This window comes from Camarhynchus parvulus, chromosome 4 (genome assembly GCF_901933205.1).
Source record: "Camarhynchus parvulus chromosome 4, STF_HiC, whole genome shotgun sequence".
NCBI lineage: Eukaryota > Metazoa > Chordata > Aves > Passeriformes > Thraupidae > Camarhynchus > Camarhynchus parvulus.
Window position 1 is genome coordinate 49,582,105 of NC_044574.1, and position 23,209 is coordinate 49,605,313.

Consider the following 23,209-nt stretch of genomic DNA (forward strand, 5'->3'; position numbering starts at 1 on the left):
ACTCTGTTTCTGAGTATCATTTCAACAAAAAACTTTAAATATAAAAGGGCAAACCATTAAACTGATTCTGCCAACTGGTATAAATACTAACATACTTTACCACAGAAAACAGAGAGGTTTTGAAACTTACCCTGATGACATTGTATCTGTTGAAGATCCCGCCAGCATTTCCACCATCCCGGTGCTCCCGGATTGTACTTTGCATCTACATAAAAACCCAAAACTGAACATTCAGCACATAAACCTTCCTAGCAAGGCAAAGTATCCATGCAATGTCTCAGTGTATCACCGGCAACAACAAACAGTCTTGATGGAAAAGGAATTAAAAGGTGTAAAAAAACCCCCAAAAACAAAACCCAAAACCCCACTCTATTTTAAATTGAGGTATACTCTAATTTCTCAAGCACCTGATGATGCAATTATCCAATCTTGTAACAAAAATCCACATGAGAAAAATAGAATAATGGTACTTGCTATGAAAATGATATACAACTAGAAAACCTTCTTTAAATTAGAAAAATATCCCAATATTTGATAATTAATATACAAAAAGATCACTTCATAGTAATAACAAATGTGATTTTAATGAGTTTAGTTTGCATTTCTTAGTATTAGGGAAATACCTGCACTGTAAATTCTCCTATGTCATTAGAAAAGCATTTCTGATTTCCTCAGAAATAGTTTCATTGTGTCTTTTAGAGAAGTACTTATAGCTACAGCAACAATATTTTGTAATAGTTCAAATAAATAGTTCAAATAAATATTCGAATTTACTATGACAGACAAATGACCCTTTCCTTCAGAAGAAAAAGATCTGCACAAACTCCAGTTTATGAAGTTACTAATAAAAAATATGCTTATCTAAGCTGGCAGCAATCCTGATTATCTAGACTTTTTAAACGACTCCAAACACTTCTGTGCTATGGTGTAGGAACATGACACAAATAGAAAATGCACAGTAAAATGGAGTTTCTACCAAACACAACTCTTCAGGAAGTCTCTTTTCTGTTATGTTTTTTGCTTTCAAAATGGTACATGCCTGTAGTTTACTTAAATAAAAGAGCATGTGTGTGTGTGGGAGGCAAAATTACAGTCAATTCTCAATTGTCCAAGAGCTGTTTATCTGGGTTACAGATTAACTAAGCCACTGAGACAAGAGAAAACAAGCTGGTTCACAGAAAATGCTTAGAGAATTGCAAGGCCTTGATGCCTTGGTTTCACACACAGCTTTTTAATTCTCACAGGTCCACCTACCTACAGAAAGCTGTGCAAATCCTCCCTATGAGACAATATCCAAGACAAGATCCAAAACACAACAACAAAATAACACTGGAGTAACACTAAGTGAGCAGAGACCACTTATTAAAAAAATTAGCAGGACATAGCAAAATAATTTCTATCATTGTTCTATATCAAAGGACAAATAAAGAACCTGAAACTTCATATCAGCACTATGCAATTCATAGATCAAAGAATATTTTAGCACTTTCAACACGTATTGCACACTTTAGCTCTGACAGGTTATCAGTGGAAAGAAAAATATACAGCCCCTGAAGCATTAAGAAAGGGACTTGGATTACCTCCTCTTCTACAGACTGATACTCCTTATCATCAGGAGCAAGGTCAAGGAGAATGGTCCCCTGACTCACACAGTGGAAAGTCAAATAAGGATTGGTACCTGCAAAGAGAAGGAATGAAAAGGAGCAACGATCAACAGGAAAAACCAATACCAGCTCTATTTGTATCCATCATGGTCATTGTTCTTAAACAACCCCAGTACAGGAAATGCAAAATAAACACAAGGCATAAGCATAACCTCAAAAACAAATAAAAGTGCCTTCTTTAGCAACAGAGGCTTTAAAAGAGAGAAGAAAAATGCATGTGGGATATAATTGCCCTTTATTGCTTCCTCTTTCCATAGAAACGCGGGGCAGCTAAAACCCTGTAAGGTCTATCCTTCAGGATATAACTGGCCTGGGGGTAGGTATGGAGGGCAAATCATAACCAAAAGCTCCTCTATGGGTAAAACAGGGTCCTGAGAAATGGGAACAGCTTCCAAAGCTGCCTCAGGGGTATCCATTCTCTGAAAAGACAAGTGATCACTTGGTCTGGTATCTCCTTAATATATTCTTTAGCTATCACAACCCACTCAGCCACCATGTCTGCAGCAAACACACTTTCCTGACATTCAGATTCTTTCAAGTCTGGTGACAATGCCTATATTTAGAGAAAGTGACTTATGGGAGCCTGTTGTGTGGTACCCTTAGACTAGCCAGTAAAAGTGTCATATTTACCTTGCTGACCTCCTAGAAGTCTCTCCACACCCTTTATTAATTTGTGGCGATGTCCATATGCATTGATCCCAATTTCTTTAAGTTCCTCATGCCCCATGTCAGCCAACACATCCAGGGTTATCTGGAAAGGTGAAAGATCACAAAAATCACTTGTCAAACCTGGCCTGACTTTCAAGGTTGGAGACCTATCACTTCAGAAATTGGAAAATATTCATGGTGCAACCAAAAACATAAAGGTAGATAATGTTTTGCTTCACTTCTACTTGCTGCCACCTTCTGGCAAACCTGTCCCTATCACAGGACCATGCCCAGCTGCCACAGCCTGAAATTGTGCAAAACTTTCACTTCTCTCACACCAATTAACAACACCTGGTTCTCAAAGAAGGTTCTCACAAACATTTTTCCTTAGGTAGAAGGGGAATGCACTGAAATGCTGGCACAAATACGGGAGTGCTTTTGAAGCATTCAACATTACACAGCATTGTACAATTCATTACTTTCAGTACACAAGCAGAAATTAATATTCTACAACCTTACTAATAATGAGCCAACGTGAAAAAGTGTACATGAAGGTAGTGCTTGGAAAACCAGCTTAAAAGAGCAAGCTTAAAGAAGATGAGCTTGTTTTTTCTACAAAAGAAACTTACAAGAAGAGCTAGATGATTTCAAAATGATGAATATATTGAATCCGATTTGCATTGTTAAATCTTATTAGCAGGGGAAGCTCTCACCAGGTTAGGAGTCAAGGAAGCAAAAGTAGAACAAGACCAGCTAGGCAACAGGAAGGTGTGAAAAATAATAATAAAACTGGAGAAGTGCATAGCTTGGTTTGAGGCTGGTTTCCTTCTGAACAGAAGGAGTTCCAAACTAAAGAGAAGAGCTTATGCTTCATGATTGAGAAGGGGAAAAGTTCTATGGTATTTTATCTTTGAACATTTTATAGAAACAGCTGGAATTGTAAACAACACATCACATTTCAAACCTTTGTTTCCTGATTCCTCAATAAAAGATTAGCAGCAGAGGCCAGTGGAAAAAATAATCATCAAATCCAGTCTCTTGCACTTGTACCTTACACTTCCACATGTACATCCATCTCAGTCATGTAAACAGATCAATTTAACTGCAACATGTTAAATTTAAGAAACGGTACATAAAAGAAATCTACAAATTCATTACAGGTACTTCTGCTGTAAAACATAATGAAAGCTTGAGAAATTTACATTAGTTGTACCCTTTTCATATATGCTGAATTACTGATAAATCTGTAGGTTTTATTCCCCTATTTCTCAATGACTTTTGAAAGTTGGCCTGGCAAAACCCAGTTAATGCCATGGTCCTAACCTAAGAGGAAACGTAGCTTCTGCATTCTGTAGCGTGACTACTCCCATGCTAGGTTTTTATTTCAGCATACAGTCAAAGTGGAGAGTTTCCTAGATCTAACCAAACTATCACATGTAGCACTACAGGTAGTGAAAGGCTTGTTTGGCTGTCAAGACTGCTGAAGGACAAACACAGGTGACATTTGAACCTAACTTCATTATAGTCATCATGTTCAAAGTTCACAAGGTTCAAAATAACTCTCAGAATACAAGTCAAATTGGCAGTCACAGTATATGTGTAAGTGAAAGCTACTTGACACCTGAATCCAGCAAGAAAACATATTTTCATAGGTTTTGCAACTTCACCATATTGTATGTGGCAATTCATTTGCAGAAAACTGAAAGAAAACTTCAACACACTTCTTTCTCTGTAGATGTGAAGTGTGGGTTTTTTCCTTCCCTTTTTCAATTAGAAAGTGAAAATGTCACTCAAATTTATTATGTTTGTTTATCTCCCGAACACAGAAATAGAGATGAAGCTTGCCACTTACCTGTTCTGTCTCAAAGATATCCCGAAGGTGTTCAAGACCCAGGCTTTTTAGGAACTGGGTAATGTTCATGTCAAGACCAGAAACTGTAAGAGAAGAAATAAGTCTTTACATCCTATACATCTGAAGTAAAAAAACCAAACTAACCTCCTTAAAAAAAAATCAAGCAATACCCCTGGTTCTCTATAAAAGGAATCAGAGTTTGGAATTTTAAATCAAATTTTCTATGTCTGTAATAAACAATCTACTTCCATTGTGTCAAAGCTCTGTGCAAAGCTCATCACCGTTCCCTCTTCAGAATCAATTATTAAAAGCACAAACCATCTGTGACAAATACAGGCTCATACTGCAAAGAGAAGGAAAGGAAGGGTGGGTATATTTTTGCTATGCAACCCCCTTAGATTCTGACCTAAAGCATGGACTCCAGATACTAATCAAAGGGTTTAAAAAACCTTGGCAAAATCCCCAGCCATCACAATCATAACTTCTTCATCAAAATAATTCTCATTGGATTTTCTTTATGAAGTCAGTGAACATCTGGGCACCTAATCAGATCTGCATTTGTAGTCAGACCTAATGACTGATAGCAAACACAGATGAACAGTTAGCAGTGAACAGCTAACGAGCATCAGACACTTTAAAACATTGATTATTACAGTTCAAACTGCACAGTATTTTCTGGCTAGTCAGAAATGCTTTTCAGATAAACCAAGGCCTATTTTGATACTAAACTACTGTACTTCTGGCAATGTAAAGTTGTCCAGCAGCAAACGCACCTTCTCCTTCCTTCCTGTCAGTTCCTGCAGCTCCATCCCCAGCATTGGATGCCCCTCCCACAGCCAGTTCTGCCAGTGGCCCCGTGAGGTTATCGATGCTGCTGGCAGCACTCAGGCAGGACGGTGTGGATGCTGGAGAGATCACAGAGGCACTGACAACAGTGGCCTGAGGCTTGAAGCATGTGGGCAAAGCTTCTGGAGGCATCGCATCTATCAGCAGAGCTCGGATATCATCAGCCTGAAAAACAGAAAGAACACCCAACAAGAGCTCCCAGTGTCACAAGTCACTGATCTCTGGAAATAATTTTTAACTGCTTTATTTGATTGTTCTGGTCCCCACTAGAAAGAAAACTGCCAGCTTCTGTTACAGGGGAATTCACAGTTTCAAGAACATTTTGATTCACCACTCAAGACATAGGTGAATCAGGTTCTCCCCATTTCTAAAGGTATATAGGAAGCTACATCTAATTTTTTTTCTGGCAGAATGGCTTTATAAATGCTAAAGCCAGAGGGAACAATGCAGCAACTCTATTTGAAATCCTTCAGAACCTAGGACAGGAAATACCACTTCTTAATTTCTGTCAGGCTCAACTTCAGGTGCACTGGAACAAGGTTTCAGTGGAAAGATTACCACTGCCTTCGCTATAATCATATTTCTTGGGTTAGAAGAGAAAAAATAAAGGACAGGAGCTCAGGAGAAGTATGGTCTTAGCTAACAGCTGCATTTAGCCTTTATTGACTTAATTAAGCAACACCCTCATCTTCAAGAACTTCCTCCTTAAAAATTCTTGTAGAACATGATTAAGACACCCTTATTTTCCTGCAGAGAAATCAAATAACTTTCATCTCCTTCATCACAAAGCAAGTTTTCTAGAGCTCGGATTACTCTGGAGGATATTTCTTGAACTCTCCATAAATAAATCAATAACCCTAAAAGATACTTGCACTGAGACCAGACACAGCGCCCAATTTGGTTGCATTAGCTATTCCATCAAGATTGTTTAAGCTGGGGCATACATGTTCATAAAACCTTATTAGGCTTTTAAACCATTTAAAAGAAAGTTTACAGAAGCCAGTTTTAGTAAAGGTTTGATAGCCACCTACAAATTTTAGAGGTAGAATGAATTCTTTGGAATGTTCTTTTGGAGTTAATTTTTTTAAAAGGAACTGAGGTAATACGGAGGCACTGAGCGTAACAACCCACCAAATGTTCCCATTCCTCTAAAGGTCCATCTGGTGTTCCTCCTAAGTTCAAAGAAATAATCACCAACAGCACACAGACTGACCATCATCAGAGACACTTCAGAGAGTTTTATTCCTGGGAATGAGGAGATTGATCCCAGGAGTGAATATTTAAGGAGAAGCAAACCTTAAATCACAAGCCATGCTAAGATTTCAGCCAAAGGAAAATGCCTGGTCCCATGGATAAAAAGCCACAAAGAGGTAGACAGGAGATGCCCTTCTCTCTCCAGCTCGGCACAATGGAAGCTGAGGACTGCTGATGCCAGGGAGCCATAGAAATGAATTTAATATGCAGAGTACATCCTTCAGAGCAGCCTGCGGCTGGCTAACATGAACTTACTGTTGCCAGGTCTAGTGGTGTCTGACCCTCTTGGTTCTTCATGGTTGGATCTGCTCCATGAGCTAACAGCAGAGCACAGAGCTGTGTCCTTCCTTTTTGTGCAGCTTCATGCAAAGGTGTGAATGCCCATTTATCTGTTGCATTTACACATGTATTATATTTGATCAACAGTGCTGCTATGTCCACATGCTGGAAAACACAAGAACATCCTAATCAACATGACACTGGTAAAACATACATTCCTTTTTTTATGCTGGACGTAATGGTGCGTAGAGACTCTTGTGGTTTCTCTTTCCTTAATTCATTCTGCTTCCTGTGTCACAGGAGGAGCACATTCTCCAGATACCAATTCATACTGCAGCTCCACAGTCATCTGCGTCTGTGCACTAGCAGATCATTCACCAGCACAGAAGAATTGGGATCAGGCACAGAAGCAGATTTATGTCAAATTACCCCAAGTACACAGCATGAAGTTTGTGCCAGCTGCAGGAGCAGACATGATACTTAACCCTGCATAAAAGAATTGTTTGTGGACAAATTTGAAAGAACTGGTGAATTTACTGGGCTGCAACTTTTGTGACACAATACTAGAAGCTCTGAAGATCAATGTGTTGTGCTACTGAGCCACCCCTGTGCGTACACAGTCGTCTTTGTTGTACTTTCTTTCTTGCAAGACTTTGAACTCATCTGTGGCATCACAGATCTGTTCTATCTTCACTCATACTTTATGAGAGCTGTAATTGATAAAATGTATTATGAGTGTCACAAGAAATAGCTGCTTTACATGGGTTATAAAAGTAATGAACTTATAACCCCATGCTTCCATCAATAAACTGTTCTTGAAGTCTCCCAAGCAGAAATAAGAGAAAACTGACAAATGGAATTTTTGCCTGCCTCTAACCAGTAGGTCCTTCTTGTGCAAGACAGCAAAGAAAAAAAAGCAGGTAGTCAAAATGAATGGGTGGTAGCATGAAACACTAAAATTTTAAGCAGAGGCACAAAGAATTGCCAATGGATTTCCTTCTTCCCTTCAATGGCAATTAAATGACTCTTTGCAGCACTCATAAACAGCTTGGTCTCTGAACAAGTGTGGTTTGAAAATACTGCCAACTTTATTTTTCCTCTCTGCCAAACTTCTAAAGCAATTGCTGTTCCTGTGATTTTTCTGTCACAGAAAGCCCTATTGAGGGACACACAGCATGAAGTACTGGGTGGGAGAACTGAAGAAATTTTGTGAGGAAAAGGCAGAGCTTGTGAATCTTGCCAGCTATGAACTTGTGAAACCATTACTCCTCTCCTCTCTACCACCCATCACAGAGATTTGAACAGGCTGATGACAGTTCACAGAGAAGTGTGGGATGCCAGGAAAGGTATGAAGCAACTCTTAACTAAATAAGCTGATGGAGAAGCACCAAACATTGCCTTTTTAATGTTTCCTAGAGGAAGCAGGGCAACCAGGTTAGATTTGCATTATGATTTTTAGAAATGATAATCCACTAAAACCAATCTCTGACATTTCTCTATGCCAATAGAAATGGTTTGGGTTTGTGTAAAATGTGTGTTTTGTTTTCTCATGCCAAAGAAAAGAACACAGTCTTTCCAACAGAATTTATCTCTAGATCTTAGAAACATCTTGGGAATGAATGCTTAAAGGCAGATGCTGATAAACAATATTACTTGGTATTAAGACCCTGTAACACAAAAGAATTCTGTGCTGCTTTCTAATCCTTCATCATGATTTGGGGCCTTTTGCTCTTTGGGACACTGGGATCCCAGAGTGATGTAAAGAACCAATACAAATGGTGTAGACAGAGTTCCATTGATGCTCTTTTTAAAAACAAGGTGAACACTGCCCTTTTTATTTCATTTGCTCTCAAACAAAAGCAATCATGGTTCTGTTGGGGTCACCTGTTCCAGATTTTCCTGTACTTGTGCCAGGGCCAGGTAAGTAACAGACAAAGCATATCGTGACCATCAAACCCAGTACTTCATGAGCTTCAGATCCTCTCTGACTGTAAGCACAGTGCTAGAAGCTCCTCAAGCACTGTCTCTGTACAACTATTTACAAGAGAGTTCTTTCTCACCCAATCCACAACTAACAACTGCTTATAAGCAATCTATTAGGCATCTGTGCAACTGGGACACAGATGCTTACTCCTATATGGAGGAAAGAGGGCCTGACTCATCTGAAATGGCTTGAATCCATCACTGCACCCCTTGCAGCAGATGGCTTGCCCTGGAGAACAACCACATTACAAACAGTAGTCCTTCAACTCTAGCAATAGATTCCCACCAAACACCAGCTGTAACACACCTCCACTTCCCTGTCATCATCTGCACACAATCCCCTGCTATTTTTCTCTTCCTTCCATCTAAGTCTTTCAGACACAACTTGAGGTCTTTTCTGTTTCGAATATCACCCTAAAATGTTCAATCCTGTGCATCTGCCTGCCTGCATAAAAGCTACATTGTAGTGATCTTTCCAAACTGCAGCATTTAACTGCTACAGCACACCTGAATCTGTGTCCTATTTTTAATGTGTAGGACTGCAAACAGGACTCACAACAGCAACTTAGCCTGACAAATACTTCATCAAAACCTAAACTGTGTTCACAGCAAAACAGCTGCAAAATATCTGCCTTTGGATATGACTTCAAGGAGTCCCTTGCTGTTCTACTCATGGCAAGACTGCCTGCACCTACCCCATAGGATGCTGCATTGTGTAGGGGAATTAATCCTCCTTTGTCCTGGGCATTAACGTCAGCACCATGCTCAAGAAGGTATTCAGCTACTTCCAAATTGTTGTAACCAGCTGTAGAAAAAGCACAGGAAAAGAAATTAGGTACTAGGAGAGCTAAACTAAAGAAAAATATTCAACAGAAAAGCTAAGGCAATTTTTCAACTGCAAAAGTTCCTTTTCCCTAGCAATTGTATTACCTCCTGAAATAGAAGCCCTACTTGACTCTTTGTACAGGACAATTCTCTATGAAACTCTTCCTATACCAATCCTGATTTTGGCAAATTACATCTGTAGACCTACCACAAACATACAAGCCTTGAAAACCTGGCACGTTACCCACCTGCGAGATGCAGTGGTGTTGAATTTCTTCCCTGGGTGTCTCTGCAATTGATATTTTCTTGAGTACACAGCTTCTGCACTCGTGCCAGGCACCCCTTCTTGGCAGCATCTAGCAGGGCAGCATCTCCTCGCAGTAAGTCCTGGATATCTGTGTCCCCTTCTTTCACCAAATCTAAAGGAGTGTTCCCGTCTCGATTCTTTTTTGTTGGATCAGCTCCGTGCTGCAAAGAGCAAATGGAATGCTAGTGTCACAGTCATACACACAGCAGTGCACGTGTGCAGCTACTGTGCCAAATAAAATAGGATTTTGCAGACCTACCATAATGAAGTAGTAATTGTACAGATTAGTAGGCATAAGAAAATAAATTCAGAAGTCTGGGGCCTAAAAGCACTAGTCTGAAACACAGCTGTGTGAATCTCAATTCCACAGGCAAGAACGGCAGCCCTCTTCAAGAGCTGTCCCTGCTCTACCTGCAACTGAAGTATGTTCAGGAGCATTTCCTGCATGTAGCTATTTCTTACTGTCACAGCAGTGTGAAAGGAAAGCCAACTGCAAGTGTCTTGCTGCCAGTCCTCCCCTTCTGCTGAAAACTGGTAGGAATCAAATGGCTGGCAGAAGTATTTCCTGAGCACTACCTTCTGAGCTAGCAAAGCCAGGCTCTGAGTTTTACTAAATGTCACCCTGATATTGAAAGGCACTTTTTTCAGAAGGGAACCAGCAAAATACTCTTCTCTACACTTTCCAATAGACAACAGCACCATCTTAAGCAGTTTACAGGTCTTTGGAAGAAGTGAAAAAAAAATTTGGTGGACAAGTGGAGTTGGATATCCACTGGAGTGTATCTGTGCTGGTAAAACATGTAGATCAGGCAGTGATAAGAACACAGTACTGGAGCATCAGGGGATGAGAAGGGGAACACACAACTATGCAGAGCATATGGTGTGAGTCACGTCCACATTCAGGTTTGTGGGAGGACAGCTCCTTCCCTATTCACTCTCAGCAGCAGTGGGAAAAAACAAAGATAGATAAAGCAGAGGCAGCTGCTGGTGCTAGAGTTTTCTGGCTGACCTCTTCAGAACAGTCAAGCACAATCCCTGCCAGCAAGTCTACCCTGCCATTTCCCACTGGACTGGGAATGGGAGAACAGAGAGAATTAACTGCTTTGTATTTGGAAGCAGTACAACTGGGCTCATGGTGCAAAGGATGAAGAGCAAGGGACAGAAAGGACAGAGTATTGATTACATAGAAGCAGTTTCCACAGCTGTGGTTCTTTTAGGAAGAGAGCATTCTTTGTGGAAAGATTTCTAGACTGCAATAACTCCTCTAAGATATGACCTAAAATCCCTTAATTTAAAACTCATCAAAATTGGAACTATTTAAATAGTTCCAAAATAAATATCTGAATGAAGAGACAGTGTCTTCTGTGACCCCTTCCAAGGCATAGAAATAAATGAAGGTGGCCATTTCAAAGAAAGGTGATTAAAAAAGACACTGTCTCCAAAATGTCTGTTTATTTTTGTTTCCTTCTTCAAGCAGATCAGGAGAGAAGGAACACAAGTCAGGAGGGGTCAAGCTCAACGTCCACAACTCAGCAGAACTGACAACACTGCCAGCTGGCATAGGAGGCACAGCAGGAGAAACCCTGAGTAAACTGCAGTGTGAGCACATACCCACAGACACCCAGAGACTTTACATCTGTGTCACCTTAAGGGCATATTTAGCTCTTATCTCGTGAAAGAGTGATTTTAAAAACCTAAATTTCAGCACTTTTCTATTTCCTGTTGGACATCCATTCAGGATCCTCTGAAGACAAAATATGGGTAAATTCCCTGTGGAATGACCAGAAAACGCCAGAGATCTCCAGCATCTATAATGCAACACTGTGCTTGAGAGATTACAGGTGTTCTATAGCTTGAGCTAACATCTCTATTAGGGTGTTACTTCCAGGCCACCACCATGCCTACTCCACAGACATCTCTTAATATCCCTTGGTTTCTGCTGTAGATGTGCTTCACACTATCATTCTTCTCTCTCTGACTGCTTTTTTGGTAATCAAGTGAAATAGTTAATGATATAGGAGGGAAATAGTGGGGCTTTGTAGCAGCAAATGAGAAGTGGCTGGGGTAGATCCTCATTATCTTAAGACTATCCATATTCTGCCTTTCTCCTATTTTAAATGTTGTGCTTCAGAGGGACATAAGTAGGCAAGGCTGAAAGAGGAAATGGGATTGGCAAGAAATTTGACTCTAGGACCCCCTTTCATCCCCTCAGGGCAGGATCTGACGTTATGTTAAGAAGTTCCTCAAATTCATGTTTCTCACTGGAAATATCTTTGCATTACCTCATGCTTTTAACAGGTTCTTCCTTTAAGTATAATGAATATTTATGCCACAGTATATTAACATGCATTTCCTCCAGGAGCTTGATAAATTATACATTAACATAACAGTTCTGAATTCCTCTCATACCAAACAGCATTTAGGACCCACCTTCCGCTATTGCTCTGTAACACACTCTTGCATAAGTATTAACAGAATTTACTTAAATGCAGTAACTATTTCAGAAAGGGATGGATAGGACAAGGTAGGGAGTTAACACACATGCTGGAAACAGTACTTGTACTGATGATTCTTTTTATGTCAATGATATTACACAAGAAACCATAAAACAATTGCAAGATAAAAATTGATTCAAAGATACCACAAAGAATTCACTGAATGCAATTAACTTTGCATTAATTAATCTTCAGAAAAAATAAATATATATGCATTTAAGGACAAATCTGATATCTCCAGCACATACTTTTAAAAGCAGTTTGCAGATTTCGTATTTTCCTTTTGCTGCTGCTTCATGTAGAGGAGTGAATTTCCACAGGTCTGCCACGTTGACAGAAGCACCGTGCCTCACTAGGAGTTCAGCCACTTCGTAGTGTCCATAAGAACAGGCATTGTGCAGGGGTACCAAGCCACTAATCAAAGAGAAAGCATTAATAGCTAGAGAATAAAATCCTATAGGCAATCAGTGGATAAAACCCCCACTTTCACCAGACATTATTGTTATCTTTCAGTTTTCCAGTTTTCATGGTTTTATTCCTCTATTAAAAAATCAATTAAAACTTAATTATCCTCCTTCAGTTCTCATCCACAAGACTTTCAAATACTTAGTAAGCCCCAATGTTACAGCTTCCATAAGCAACCTCAATGCTGTTAATAACAGACAAAAACTAAATTGCTCACAATTGTTCTAAGTTTAGATATTTGAGTATAAATTTCAAAAAGGACATAACACTATATAATCTGTTTGAAGTGCAGTTATTAGTAAGTACTGCACATCTGATAGACACAGAAAGATACCCAAACATTTCTTCCAGGGTAAGCCTGAAAGTACAGTATTGGAAATGTATTATCCTCCACCCTGAACTAATATATGGAGTAAAAGAGCGAGCATAACCATGCTGCTTCACAACTAAGGCAAAAGAAATGTAAATGTTTTATATACTTTAACGGAATATTAACTGTAAAAAATATTAACTTAATAATAAAAGCTAACATAATTAGAAAAATGCCCTGAGATAACCCTGTTATTTTACCCCATTTTATTCAAAACTAATTTTAGATCACCTAAAACAAGTTAAAGGCTGCTTTTAAGCAAAACAAAGTCTCCAAAATGGGCAAAAAGGGGAAGAGAAGCATCATGTATTACAGTTCCAGGTAAGTACTTGATATTGGCTTCTCCAGAAAGCAAAGTATGCTGTAATGGTCTATAAACCTCCCTACAGCATGGGAACAATGCTCAACAAGGAGGAAAGATTTCCAAGAGAAAAACACCATGGTCACTGAAATCTGAAGCAAAATGAATATATAAGGGATATAAGCCTCACACCAAGAGAGAACAGCAGAACATATCAAGGAATGAAATGTACCCTTTATCTTTGGCATGCACATCTGCTCCATGGTGCAGGAGATACTCCACCACTGACACCCGGTTATATCCCGCAGCAAAGTGCAGTGGTGTTGAATGACGGCCTTCCAGATCTCTGCAATTCACATTCTGAGGGCTGCAAAGTTGCTGGGGAGACAAAAGAACACAAAACCTAGTACAGAACTAAAACTAACAAATAAGAAACTCCCCAAAATCAAACAGCAACAACAAAATATGAAACAAACAAACCCAAAAGCAAATAACTAAACTACCACCTTCAAAGACCCCAACACAAAATTTGATCCACTTATATTATACAAATATTTTGAAGTATCAGGAAATTTCTTTCCACTTACGCAAAGTTAAAAAGTAGGAGTTCTAAATTTACAGCTCAATGTACTTCCATAACAAATAAGACTTAAATGATGGAAGCAGTGTGAAAATGTTCTTAATGTATAAGAAAGGGTGAACTTCTACATCATCAAGTACTAGGTTCAAGGCCATATAACTTTCTCCAGATATATTACCAGATGTATTTCTGGTCCATACGGCCTCCAGAAAACCAGAAATATTTAGCTTAGCAGTCAAAGGAGCTGCTGGTACACAAAATTGCTGCTGTTCGAATATTAATGTATATCATGCTGAAGTTCAAGGTGGGAAAGTATGCACAAGAGTCCATCTGCAGGCTGTTTTGTCCACAGATCAAGGATCAAAAACAAGATCAAACCTTCCTGTGATGGTGGGATTCCATGGCCTGATCCTCCACCTTCAGATTAAGGATGGTTTAAAATATTAAGTCTGCTACCTGTTAACAGTGTTTGCTTGCCATCTGATTGAATCATGCCCCAGAGGGCTTGTTTCTACTAAACTGTGATTCTGAGAATCACAGAATCTGCTTCAAAGAATTATGGCTACATCTGAGTCCATCAAAGACATGAATGTGTGAAGGACTGGCAGAATAAACAAGAAACACAGAAACCTAACAGAAACACAGCTCAGTACACCTTAATGTACTACCTTCTAGAAAAAAAAAAAAGGAAGATCCATGACTCCGTGACTTCCCATTTTTTATGATTTTTATGATCCATTGGGCACTGTTTCCACAAGCCTTGCATAGCAATGCAAAGTAGAAAATTCCCATGAACTGTGCAAACCTACCTTCACAGTTTCCAAGTCTCCAGCTTTGGACGCCTCTAACAACCGATAATCCACGTCGGATGTGCGCACCGGTGTACTTTCTACATAGGGAAAAATGCTTTAAGATTACTTAGGATACATCAGTTGTATTAACTTGTGCTCAATGTATTTTCCAAAGCTGGGGGTGAAGTTGATCTGTTGTTACTTTTGAAAATGCAGCTGGGATTGTGAAGTTCAAATTCATATTGCCAACATGTCTGAATAAGGCACTTCAGTTTTAGAGCAAATCAGTCAGATTTTGACTCTAAAGCTGACATGATTCTGCCAACATTCTTCTCTCTCAGTCCACATATATACATTCATGTGCACATTTTAACAGGTAATACTACCCAGGTAACCAGCCACATCTCAGGAGTGGGTACACTTCAAAACAGTCCTTTGCACTGCTGTAAAATGCTTTTTCCTTGTTTTGTCCTGTTTTAAGGCAATATTGTTGAAAACACTGGAGGAAATGGAGTTTCTAGTTACATGTCTTCTCACCTATCTGGATATCTGCCTTTGTTTGACTACCTGCACATCTCACTGTAGGGTGAGTTACTTGCTCTTTACTAGGTATTGATGCAATTATTCTTCTCTGTACTTGCAAAAATTCAAATGTAACGTGGGTAAGAGGATGCAAACCCTTAAGCACTTATATGAAAAATAGTGCCACCCTTTTTAAACATCTATTCATCATTTTAATAGAAGATATAGACAAATTGTTACCTAAGCACTATCCAGAGCACTTTCACAAGAGATTTGAAGTCAAAGTTGAAACTGTTTAGCAACTATCAGTGTTTTTCTGCCAGTAACACTCTGCTTGTGACTGCTGAAGTAGGGAGTACCTAACAGGTTGGTTGATGCAGGGAAAAAGGTTTCTTACATGCTCAGCAACATTCCAGTTGCCTTGGAACCTGCTACCAAAAGAATCCCAAAACTCCCTACATGTGTCTTCCTACAACCTTCCTGTATGGACAGCATATTCTAGATCTACAGGATGATTATCTTCTTCTCCATTTGCACAAAATCACTGAACTGAGCAGAGCTATTTACTTATTTTCTGAGAAGTGTCACACAACACATACTGTAGTTGTCTGCACTTGATGGCAGAAAGGAGAGATGAGAAAACTACTTCAAGTCTCATGCACTGAGAAAGAAACAAGATTCAAAGCTGTAAAGCGAGAAGCTGAAGCTCAAATACACAAGCCTTTACTTTTACCCACCACTTAAGATCTGTTGCACTGCTTCATTTCCCATCTGTGCTGCTGTGAAGCCTTGCAAAGAGATGATGGAGGGATCAGAGCCGTAACTCAGCAACAACCGGCAGGTTTGCAAGTGCCCTGCTAACGCAGCCCTGTGCAACGCTGTCTGACCAAGTGTGTCCAGTGCATTCATCTGAAAAAGCAGCAGCAATATGAAATGAAACACTCTTGTAATTAAAAGGCTGCACCTGTCCCTGTCCTTAGTAAGAAGAGCAGTAAGAAGAATTTTTCAGCATACAAATTTACCTATCAATTCTTCTGCACTGCAATTAAACAAAACCAAATGACAAAACAGGCAAATACTCCAATGGAAAAATAATTTACCACAGATGTTTTCCTGTCTTTTAACAACACAGGTTATTTGGTTGCATGGCTAGCAAACAATATAGGATCCCCAGAACCATACTCTAAATAGTGATCAAGCTTTTGTGAAATTTGATGAAGACCAAACTCATGCAAGAAAAGAAACACTATCACAGTTTGACAAAGAGGTAACTTGACGTAAATTGTTACCAAACAATTCAAGGATCTTACAGCTTTAAGGAAATTTCAATCTGTCATTGTCAAAAGAAGAATAACTCAACATTACCCAGTACCAAGAACTAATGCAAAACAAAGATGTCAAATGAAGAATTCTATGAAGGAGTTGGGGGGAGTTGGAGACAAACATTTCCTCCTCACTTTTTGTGCCTTTACATCAATGTTAAGTATAACTGAATATAATTCTTCTCAATACAAGGCTGTATAAAAAGGAAAAATGGAGTATAATTTTCAGAGTATGATATAATGGAAACACATCCATCTGTCAAGATCTAACAGAGCAGCTAAATAACTAGAAGCATCTCTCCCAGTGTGCTATCAAAAAAAGGAAGAGAATAATAGAGAGCTTTAAAAAGCGGAAAAACATCCCCATGAAAATAACCTTTCAAGAAGATACTCTGTACCTAGCAGCGATTCATGACAAATTTAAATGCAAATGCCCAGCAGCTTTTTTACCACTTTATGAAATGCAGAACTACTCTATAGTCTCTGCAAGCAACTCAGAACCTGTTATCTGTTTCCAAGCCTACAGATTGCAGGCTGTGAACTGCATGCATAATAAACTTTGTTACTGTGCAAAATTCACCTTTTTACCATCCCAAAATCTTTGTGGTGACAGCAAACAAAGGTTTTGCTTGTTATATCTCACCTCAAATGCAGTATGCAAACCCTGCTAGCCTTCATGAAACCAGTGAAAAAGCATTTTGGTTAAGACACTTATTCTAAAACTAAACAAAATTTAACTAAAACTAAATTAAATTAACTATGTAAAGATCTACTACCAGATAGGGTAAAAAAGTAAAATACCTGCAATACTGCAATATCAAGTCACAAAAAAGAACAAAGAACAACCAAATAAATGAAGAGTGTAATTTGATATTGTCTGAAATTATTTTACAGACTGACAGGGTAGGAATTTCTCATATCACAAACCTCTCTTGCAGCAAGATGGACAGGAGAACAGGTCTGCTTTCTTCTAACTGCACTCAGCTCATGACACTCTAATAGGATTGCCCTAAAAGTGTTGTTTCAAATAAAAAACTTACTGCTATCACAAATATTAACTAGATGCTGAATGTCCCAAATCCATCATTTTGTTCATATGATAATCCTCATCTGTTTCAGGATACCAGATACCTTTCACCACTGATAAGGGCACAGAGGTAAGCAGAACTCGGGGCTACACACATTTAGTAATGGTAAAAGCAGAATGAAATGAAATTTGTGGATTCTCAAAGTAGCTGATAACGCTTCATTCATCCAAAAAAAGAAAATCATAAGTAATGTATTCTTTATTACTGACTTCCTGTGTTAAACAGGCCTGTACTGAACAAAGTGTAGAAGCAATAGCAGCAAGGCATTCACCGTGCACAATTCGATCCTGACTATGTCCCTGGAAAAAATGTTAATATTCATTTGAAAAGAACACTGTCAGAGTCATCAGAGCCATCATCTCACATGTCTTATCCAAGGTCTCCTTTCACCTCTAAACCATTATCTTTGCCAACAATCAATTCTTCTGGCAGAAGAACATCAGCCATTTGAAGAAATACCTGCTTCCTTCTGAGATAAAAAGAGCTGCAGTTGACAGAGAGATGATGCACCAAATGCAGCTGCTCTTTACCTCAGGAGCAGAGTTAGGCTTTGCAAGACAATTTCACTGGGAATATGCTTACTTTGGGGCAGATCTTCGCTCAGCAATAATGCACCACTTCTCTAAAACCAGCAAAAGAATATACTCTAATAAGGCTTAAAGCAAGAGGACTTACTTCCAAATGAAAATCAACTTAAGCACAACAAACTGAAATACAAAATTGAGATTTAAAGTCTCAAAAATCAGAGCTGGTAAGACATATACCTTGGTTAAACACTGTTCAATACCAGGTCCAAAGTCATGAGCCATTTCAAATTCAAAGTCTAAACTCTGTTTGACAACATGTGAAATATGCAAGGTATACTGCTTTAACTGTGTCCTGAGTAGCCAGATTGTTCCAGCTGCACTTATTAAAAAAAAGATAAATATCAATTTGGTCCCCTTTATAAGCAGTCTGAAATTAGAAGGCTGTAGCTCTGAATTATCTTACAGACAAGTTTTCTTCAAGGAGTCAAAATGACAGGTTTGACAGCTTTACTCCACAGTGCACTGGCTCTGGATCCAATTTCTTCACCTTTTAGCATGGAAGCAGTCATTCCACTGATCAAAATGCAATGTAAAAGCAGAATACAGTTATCAATTGAAAAGAGTTTTTAAATAAGTGGTTTCAGAGAAAGATACTGTCCTATTCAGTACTACCCAATGCAGACTTCCTTCTGGTTCTTTCCTCTCTTTCCCTAATTTCCTTTTGCCCATCCTGAACAGACACAGTAGAGAAATGGAAATGGTCACATATGATCAGACACTACTGAGATTTGCCCTTCCCTCACTGCTGCTCTCTTGGAGCAGTCTACACAGTTACAGCAATATTCCCTTGGCTGCCAGGCACTTGTGGTAGCTCAACAGCTCGCATCTGTTCAGGAAACATTTTTTGCAATACTTCATAATCATATAGGCTTTCTATCAAGATCAAATGCCCTAAATATCCCTCCTGCTCCTTGACACTACAAACAGCAGCACAAAAAGCAACAGCTTCCAAGAACTGCGATTTTCTCTGTAAAATCTTACTAAAAGACGTACATTCTAAAAATCCCATGTGAAACTTGTGTTCTGCCAGCAGTTCCATACCACAGTATCCTTCCCTGCAATGCAAGTGCTCTAACTGCTCTCCTCCTGCACTAATTCTGAAGACAAGCATGCAGTATGTCTTGTGTCTTGTTGTCTGTCCTGGGGTGACTTTATGATGCTTGCATCCCCATTTGTTTATTTAGCCCAGCAATAAGTTTTGCACCTTTAAGATTGCTTCCAAGGGTGAAGGGGAGGAGAAAAGAAGGGCAGAGGTCTCCTCCAAAATTTGCTCTAAACCAGGACATTGTCCAACAATAAACATAGGAGTGAAGCAGCACTGGTGACAATTTCAAGCTCAGTCAGCAGAAAAAAAGCAGGAAAAAATGGTCAGTTTCACTCTGAAAGCTCCTATAGGATCCAGTCAAGATGTTCCACAATTACTTCTTCTGCATAGAAGCTTAAGATTAAGCTCAGCATGTTTGGATGTCTAAGCAGTGAGAAAAACTGAACCAGTAAATCACAAAAGACCACACAGGTCTTTATGTTGTTAACCATCATAGTCTAGAATCTGCTACATTTCTGAAAGGTAATTTAATTTTTCAATTCTTAGTGTTCCCTGAGAAAATCATACCTCTCCCTGAAATGTTGGAAGTAAATGTGTTACACAACAAGGTTATTCAAAAACTTTTCCGTTTGTGTGTGGGTCTAGATAGATGGTGAACATTTGCAAATCCATGATCATGAAAGGCTGGCAACATGCTACTCCAATGCACAGAAATAACTGCATTATGCAAAGATGCATAAAGCAAGATCTTCCCAGCAGAGCAAAATGAATTAACTTCTGCTACCATCACGAACAGGGACACTATCTCTCTGGCATGACCTTAAAAAGGCTCATTTTCTCTTGCAGAAGAGAGGCATATCATAATTAAAGAGCATTCATCATCATCTCTGCACTTGCCCAAGATACCAGTGAACTCGCATGCTTGCAGGTCTTTCTTTCCAACAATCCTTCCAGTTCAGAAAGTATTCTAATCCTTTACTTCTGCACTGCTAGAAAGCTGAGTGTTTTTCTGAACACATTAATTTCCCATGTGTCTATAAATTTGGACAACAACTTAGTCATATGAAATATTCAACTATCTAGAAATACAACAACAAGATGAAATGCACTTTTCACTAGTTCACCACTTTCAAATTATTTTTTAAATTAAATATTTTGATAATTTTCAAAGATAAAATCATGGCATTTGAAGATTTGATTAAGGGTCTAATAAGAATTGTTTATGTTTGAGGATTCTTTGAAGATGCTCTGCTTTTATTTTTCATATGGTACTTTGAGAATATTCCACATCAAACAAGCAGCGGTGTGAAATGCTGTCTCACACAAACAGGGCAGGCAAACAAGTAAAAACTGGCATTTAAAACCACAAATATTTATGATCAATATTCTTGAAGGAAATTCTAAGAAATCTCAAGGTTTCTCACCTGTTCTTTAAATTGACAGTCAACTTCTGCAAATTCAAGTACCAAGCTAATGAAAACATCTTCCATGGAATGTGTGTTGATTAGACACAACATGCTGATGTGCAACTAATGTGCACAAGGATTTCTTCACAGTTCACATTAGGAACCTAGTTTGTCCTGTCAGTAAGGGCCACCAAGACACACCAAAATAAGCAATTCAGGGTTAATTGCTTGCCAGTAGGCAAATTCTTCCCAATACAAATCCCAGAATCACAGAACAACCTGAGTTGGAGGGGAACCATCAGGATCATCGATGGGTCCTGTCTGCACAGGACACCCCAAGAGTCACACCATGCTCCTGAGAGCATTGTCCAAACACTTATTGAATTCTGTCAGCCTTGGTGCTGTGACCACTTCCCTGGGGAGCCTGTTCCAGTGCCCAACCACCCTCTGGGTGAAGAATTTTCCTGATATCCAACCTAAACCTCCCCTGACACAACTTCATGCTGTTCCCTCAGGTTCTGTCACTGATCAACAGAGCGAAGAGAACAATGTTCTCAGATGTTCTTTCTGTAAAATAAGTCTCAATCAAGCACATGTTATTCAAGCAGTCCTTCACTATTTATTATCATCTAACATACTTCAAACAGCAAATTTACACAGTGGTAACATTATGGATAATTAAATCCAGCTCCAAGACCACAAACCACCCCCTGTTCATCCCAAATTCCCTAAAGCAGTCTTTATCATGCTTTAGCCCTTTCCATAGAACAAAAAAGACTATACATACATACTCCACTGTATGTGAACTCACTTTTGCTGTTTGACACAGATGCTCCTCATGAAAACAGAAGAATTTCCTATAAAATGCTAAAACAATCCTAAATTATTTTCTATCTACAGAACTTTATATGACTTTGCCTCCTAGAGCTATTACTGCTGGTTATTTTGTGGATCAGCTGACTGACTTTTGTCATAGTATTTCAGAAGAACAAAGTTCTTCTTTCTTTGAATTACACATCTTTTTCAAATTGTTACTCTCTCAGTAATCAGCAGTGGTTTCCAGAAGGGGGATTAAAGCTGGCTTTAACAGTAACTCTTTTGGCAGAAGAAATGGCTGCAAAGTGAAAAAGCTCTACATGGTAGATATCATCATACACACCTCAGTAAGCATTTTGCAAGAGATCACACTGGAAATTTTTATTTTATTTTATGTTGAAAAAATAGAGTTTGATGGAAAAACTGAATATTTTGAAAAGGGGAAGGCTGCTTGGTGGCTGGTTGTGGGATAATTTTGCTTTACTATTTGCAATAATGACTGTGGCACAGGAGAATTGTGCTGAAGGGCACAAATATAAAATATTAGCAAAACCAAGATTCTCTGTGCACTGTAAGATTACAGGAAGTATCTGAGTACTACTGTCTCATTTCTATTATAAAGGCAAATAGGATCCCAGTATGCATGAGTCAGGCCCTTACAACAGAGATACAGAAGTGTCATCATGGAAAGCAGTGGTGGAATGAATTCTGTTCTTTCTGCCTGAACTCCAAGATTTCCTCTGGTGCTAGTAAAGAGAAGGGCTTATAAGGATGAATAGGAAAGACAACATTCCCGTATAAGGGAAGATTAGGTGTTTGAGGCTCTTAGCCTACCAAAACAAAGGCACAGAAGAATCAGCTTGTTCAATGCAAATACCTTACTGAAGGAAGCATCAAATAAAAAGAGAGGTATTTAAAAATCAGGAGAGTGCAGTTCAAAGAACACATGGATCTTCACTGGGAAGCTGCTATGCCAGGGAGACTAGATTCACCAGCTCATGAGAACCCTCTCTTGTAAAAAATACAACCAGACATGATCAAAGAGCTTAATATATCTGATTACAACTTATGAAGTACCTAAAATTCAAGACACAAAAAGAGAAAACATGAAGGAAAAACTTCCAAACACACAAGAGAAGAAAAACATCAAAACTCGCATCATGCTTCAGGAATGAAAGCTGCCATGTAACAACAGTCAGAAACAAAGATATCCCAGTGTCAAGAGTATCTGATGAACCAAAAGCCTACAGTGCTTTGACCTCAAAGCATGAGCAAGAGGTCAAATGATAATATACAAGCAATACAAACATTTTAAAGTGATAAATATGCCTAGTTAACTAAGTAATATTCTTGAGCATCTTCCCAGATGGGAACTTCAAAGCGCCTCATAAAGCCTTAATGATCTACCTCTCATTGAAAATTATGGGTGCCTTATTTACTGTTTTACAGCTAAGAAACTTTGGACACTGATCCACTGCACTACGGAAATATGCACTTAATATTAACTTTGATTAGTCTCCTGCCATGCACTTAAGTGCTTTGCTAGATCATAAATGTGAATGGCCTATCCTCAGAATAACATAGGATATGGGATATGAATGAAGAAGGAGGTTTAATGATCACTATCTACCTCTAGTTGCATACTGTTCGTGGAATAAAAGACAGAACACACCACTCAGCATCATTCTGTAGATAACTGTGCACCACTCAGCACCATTACTCAGTCCACAAGTGACTCATGGATCACAATTTAAGAACCTCTG

General features: G+C 38.9%; 1 protein-coding gene across 1 annotated transcript in view; it reads right to left on the reverse strand.

The window, feature by feature from the left end:
* Positions 1 to 23,209, reverse strand: part of TNKS (tankyrase) — a 128,570-nt gene that overhangs the window by 10,619 nt on the left and 94,742 nt on the right. Inside the window, 12 exon segments of the mRNA XM_030947785.1 lie at positions 131 to 205; positions 1,581 to 1,678; positions 2,295 to 2,415; positions 4,165 to 4,247; positions 4,938 to 5,175; positions 6,520 to 6,708; positions 9,222 to 9,331; positions 9,600 to 9,819; positions 12,402 to 12,567; positions 13,522 to 13,667; positions 14,679 to 14,758; positions 15,920 to 16,091. Of these exon segments, the coding sequence (XP_030803645.1) occupies positions 131 to 205; positions 1,581 to 1,678; positions 2,295 to 2,415; positions 4,165 to 4,247; positions 4,938 to 5,175; positions 6,520 to 6,708; positions 9,222 to 9,331; positions 9,600 to 9,819; positions 12,402 to 12,567; positions 13,522 to 13,667; positions 14,679 to 14,758; positions 15,920 to 16,091 (1,698 nt within the window).